Genomic DNA, 4769 nt, shown 5'->3' on the forward strand with positions numbered 1-4769 from the left:
CGAAACCTGGATGCTCATATTGGCTCCCACATATTCTATGAAGATCTTTATCGGTCAAACCGCATAACAACATACGATGTTCCCTTTGTCATCGGTATGTTACTTGACCGAGATTCGATCATCGGTATCTCAATACCTAGTTCAATATCATTACCGGCAAATCTCTTTACTCGTTCCGTAATACCTCATCCTGCAACTAACTCATTAGTTGCAATGCTTGCAAGGCTTAAGTGATGTGTATTATCGAGTGGGCCCAAAGATACCTCTCCGACAATCGGAGTGACAAATCCTAATCTTGAATACGCCAACCCAACAAGTACCTTCGAAGACACCTGTAGAGCACCTTTATAATCACCCAGTTACGTTGTGACGTTTGGTAGCACACAAAGTGTTCCTCCGGTAAACGGGAGTTGCATAATCTCATAGTCATAGGAACATGTATAAGTCATGAAGAAAGCAATAACAACATACTAATCGATCGAGTGCTAAGGTAACGGAATGGGTCAAGTCAATCACATCATTCTCCTAATGATGTGATCTCGTTAATCAAATGACAACTCATGTCTATGGTTAGGAAACATAACCATCTTTGGTCAACGAGCTAGTCAAGTAGAGGCATACTAGTGACACTCTGTTTGTCTATGTATTCACACATGTATTATGTTTCCGGTTAATACAATTCTAGCATGAATTATAAACATTTATCATGATATAAGGAAATAAATAATAACTTTATTATTGCCTCTAGGGCATATTTCCTTCACAAAGCGCCCATCTTTCCTCTCTTCCACCGCCACCACTATCGCACTAGGGTTTTCCCTAATCCCCAATCCACCAAAGCATTGAATATTATTGCATAATATTTGATGGTAGAAGGAGACCAATGAATTCCGCATTTCTTCTTTGAATCATATATTTAACATGTCTAGGATATTTGCAATGAGCACTTTTTATCATAAGTACAATCTTCTCCTATATAGAAACTTAAATTGTGTCTATGACAAACTTTAGTGCTCAGGCAGAAGCCAAATTAGGAAACCACAATACAACTATGTCCCATGATTTAACATTGATAAATGTTTAATCCATCTACATGGTCCAAATTTGGGTCACTTCCTTGTGAGGTCCGACACTCTATCCTACCAGGCGTTGCTGACCCTCCCCCATTAAATATCCTAACCCGGACCCTAGAAGCCCAACCCATCTTACAACAACAAAATCATCCATCTTTCCTATCTTCCACCACCACCATGTTTCCTCTTCCTCACCCTGCTGGGGTTTCGCCTAGCCGCTACCACTGCCGAGGAGGAGGAAAGGGAGGTGGTGGTGATGGTGGGTGGTGGGGCTGTTGGAACAGAGGAGGACATTCACGATGCATCGAGGAACTACAACGTTGGTCACGTACTTGCAAAGGTCGGCATTGGAGGAGACGAGGAATGGCATAGAGGAGATGGCCGGAGAAGGGGGTCCTGGTGGTGGTGGGCGACCGCGATAAAGAGGAGGCATGTGTGGCATTGGGGCGCGGGATGGTGTGGTGCCCACCATGCTAGATCGGGATCCACGACTGGCTGGAGGACGTTGGGGGAGGGATGAGGTTGCATGGGGAGACAAAGTGGTTTTGTGCAAAAGAAAAGAGCGGAGTGGCGGAAGCCTTTTTGTAAAAGTGCAACCGCTGGCCTTGCATGCGCTAGATATAGATCGGACGGTGGAATATGTACTCGGACCCTTGCTCCTATAGATCTCATAAAACAAATCCCGTCCAAATTTGGTTCGATTTGGTTTGGTAGTACTTGTCTTCGTTTCCTTGTGATGTACGATAGATAGGTGTCCATTCATGTGTTGCCCCGCCTCAATAAATAAATTCCCCTGGAACCTAGCCCAGCCCACCCCACAACAACCAAATCTCCCATCTTTTCCTCTCCTCTGCCGTCGTCACCGCCGTTGTGTTTCTAGGGTTTCCCCAATCCCCAATTCATCCGCCCCCACCTTAGCCCAGATCCAGCAGATGGCGACCGTAGAGGCATGTGAGAAGAAGATGATAATGCTCAAGTCGGCCGATGGCGAGGAGTTCGAGGTGGAGGAGGCAGTCACCATGGAGTGGCAGACCATCCGCCACATGATCGAGGATGACTGCGCCGACAAAGGCATTCCGATACCCAACATCAACTCCAAGGTCCTCTCCAAGGTCATCGAGTATTTCAATAAACATGTCCTGGCCAAGACAGTTGACGTCTCTAGTGGAGCCACAGGTGCTACTGCGTCTGACACCATGGCTCCTGCCGCCCTAGCCGAGGACCTCAAGATCTGGGACGCAGAATTCATCAACGTCGACCCTGACACCCTCTTCGAACTCATCAAGGTATGATATCCTTCAATTCGACCATTTAGTTTTTCTAGATCTACTTTTTCTTGATGTTCCCCTTTTGGCACTCGAATCTAGATTGGGCTTGCCCGTCTTGCTACTGTTTATATTAGATTGGATGGACTCCTCGTACAAGAATCAAGGTAGATTTGGTTCGATTCGATTGGACTAGATTAGGTTTAGATTATACATGACTATGATTTATTAGTGATGTACACATTGGTCGGCCATACAAAATCCTAGTAAATAGGTTAGGGTATCATCTTGTGATCTGATATGTTTCATTGATATGTGTATGTCATTGTTATGTGTAACCTATGAAGCTTTATTATGATCAGTGTGAACTTACCAAATGCACTATCATTGTGCCAGCAAATTTTATGTGATTAACATGCAGAAACATCAGACGATAGGTCACTTCATGTGTTGTTTTATGTTTTATGATTATGCTACATATATTAATGCTTCTCTCTCACATGATAGGTCACTTCATGTGTTGTTTTGTGTTTTATTAGCTTGTAACACATCTTAATGCAAGACGATCTATCTAATTATCCATGTTCTATAGCCATTAATGCTTCTCTCTGACACCCTATGGTTCTTTCTGCCCCCTCTCAGGCTGCAAGTTACCTCGACATCAAGGGGTTGTTGGACCTGACTTGCCAGACTGCTGCAGACATGATTAGTGGCAAACCTCCAGAGGAGATCCGTAATTTCTTCAACACCGAGAACGACTACTTGCCAGAGGACGAGGAGAAGATCCGCAGGGAGAACCCGTGGGCATTTCAGTAGAGGAGCATCTATGTGGTGTTGAATGAACGCTTAGTATTTGTCATGTCAACCTTTTAACTGCACTCTTTATGTTTTAATTGGTTGTAATTACACTGGAGTCTATGAAGTGGTGTCGGTGAACATCTTCAGTGTTTATGCTTGCGTGAGCAAAAAAAGTATTGTGGTCAGTGGCCAACACTTGTCAAACATCTTAGTATTTTCATAAGATTAATTCTGACATTCACCTAAAGCACTCATGTCAAGTAACATTTTCTCCTGAGCCAATCCGAATCATTATTTTGTTGTTTAACAGGACAATATGCTTTATGTTTTATCTTCAAGGTAGATTACATGATGTTGCATAAACCATTTGAAATGGTAACATACCCATAGAATTCTTATAAGAAGTTATTGATGGTACAAGGTACTGTGGGTGGCTCACCTCCTGGGAAGCCAGACGATAAACTGACTTCAATGCCAACCAGGCCCAAGGGACATGATATGATCCTAGGCTGAGGAAGCTGATCTTCCAAAACAATCTCCACCAACTTTTTGATCAAGAAAGGATCACCAATCTGGTCACCCTCTTAGCGGTGACCCTATGTGACACCCCAAAAAATTAACCATGCTTTTGTTAAGTAAAACGTGGACAGAAATAAAATTTTGAATTATATTAGGACTTTTATTATTTCTAGTTTCTTTTCTAATATTCTTCCCTCCATATAGAAAATTTGAAAAATATTGTGTGTTTGAGAGTGTTCTTAAATCATTTCATTTAACTTTTAACATTCAGTAAGAAATATTTCCATAATAAAAGTTTGCCCAAAGATTATCTTTTATGGTATTTTTTAAACTTTAGAATGTTTTTGTTGCACTAAAACTAATTCAAATAATTTCTTTTGGTGTTTAAAGTTTTCTTGTGATTTATATATGATGGTTTTCTTTTCACAAATATCCTGAAAAGTTTCATATTTTAAATTATTATGGAAGTAATTTTTTCTTCAATTGTCTAATTTTTTTTATTTTTTATTTTAAAAGCTGGGGCCCTTTTAGACCCAAATTTATTTCAAAATGTGTTCTCAAGCACCTCCCCTGCCCTATGGCAGAATCCATACCTCATTCTACCCACACAAAAATTTCTTTTGTTATTCAAATTATTTCTAAACCCAATTTTCCAACAATTATTGATTCTTGTGGATTGCAAAGGAACTATGATCTCCTTAGCACTTCTGGCCTCACAAATCCTACTACAACAAAACATCACTACCCTCATTCAATTTCTTAAAAAACATTCAGGTCCATAGTTCAAATAATTCAAATTCCATTTGAATGAAATTTGGACCAGATTCATATTCCTTGCTTAAAACCCAATCTCTCCTACTCCAACAATTCTGGAACTTTTACAGCATCTTAGAACTGCATCAGAGAGCCTCCACAAAAAGTTTCAAATTTTTCAAAAATGCCTAGCTAGCATTGGCATTTCGTCGAACACCTTCTGTGCACCATACTGATTTTGGGAAAAAAATCAGAGGAGCTCTTCCTCCCCTTCATTGCAAACCTTCTAGACTACGCCCTGACCCACTCGCCAGTCGATAGCACCGACCAGCGGGGCAGCAGACCGGTGCAATGGCCGCCG

General features: G+C 41.5%; 1 protein-coding gene across 1 annotated transcript; it reads left to right on the forward strand.

Moving 5' to 3' along the window:
• The first annotated feature begins 1869 nt into the window (after window positions 1-1869).
• Window positions 1870-3329, forward strand: LOC123106701 (SKP1-like protein 1). Its single transcript, XM_044528791.1, has 2 exons — window positions 1870-2359; window positions 2981-3329. Exons 1-2 carry the CDS (start codon window positions 2006-2008, stop codon window positions 3152-3154), a joined length of 528 nt encoding a protein of 175 aa, XP_044384726.1. The 5' UTR covers window positions 1870-2005; the 3' UTR covers window positions 3155-3329.
• The last annotated feature ends 1440 nt before the right edge of the window (window positions 3330-4769 follow it).

Source organism: Triticum aestivum, chromosome 5A, assembly GCF_018294505.1.
Source record: "Triticum aestivum cultivar Chinese Spring chromosome 5A, IWGSC CS RefSeq v2.1, whole genome shotgun sequence".
In the NCBI taxonomy this organism is placed as follows: Eukaryota; Viridiplantae; Streptophyta; class Magnoliopsida; order Poales; family Poaceae; genus Triticum; species Triticum aestivum.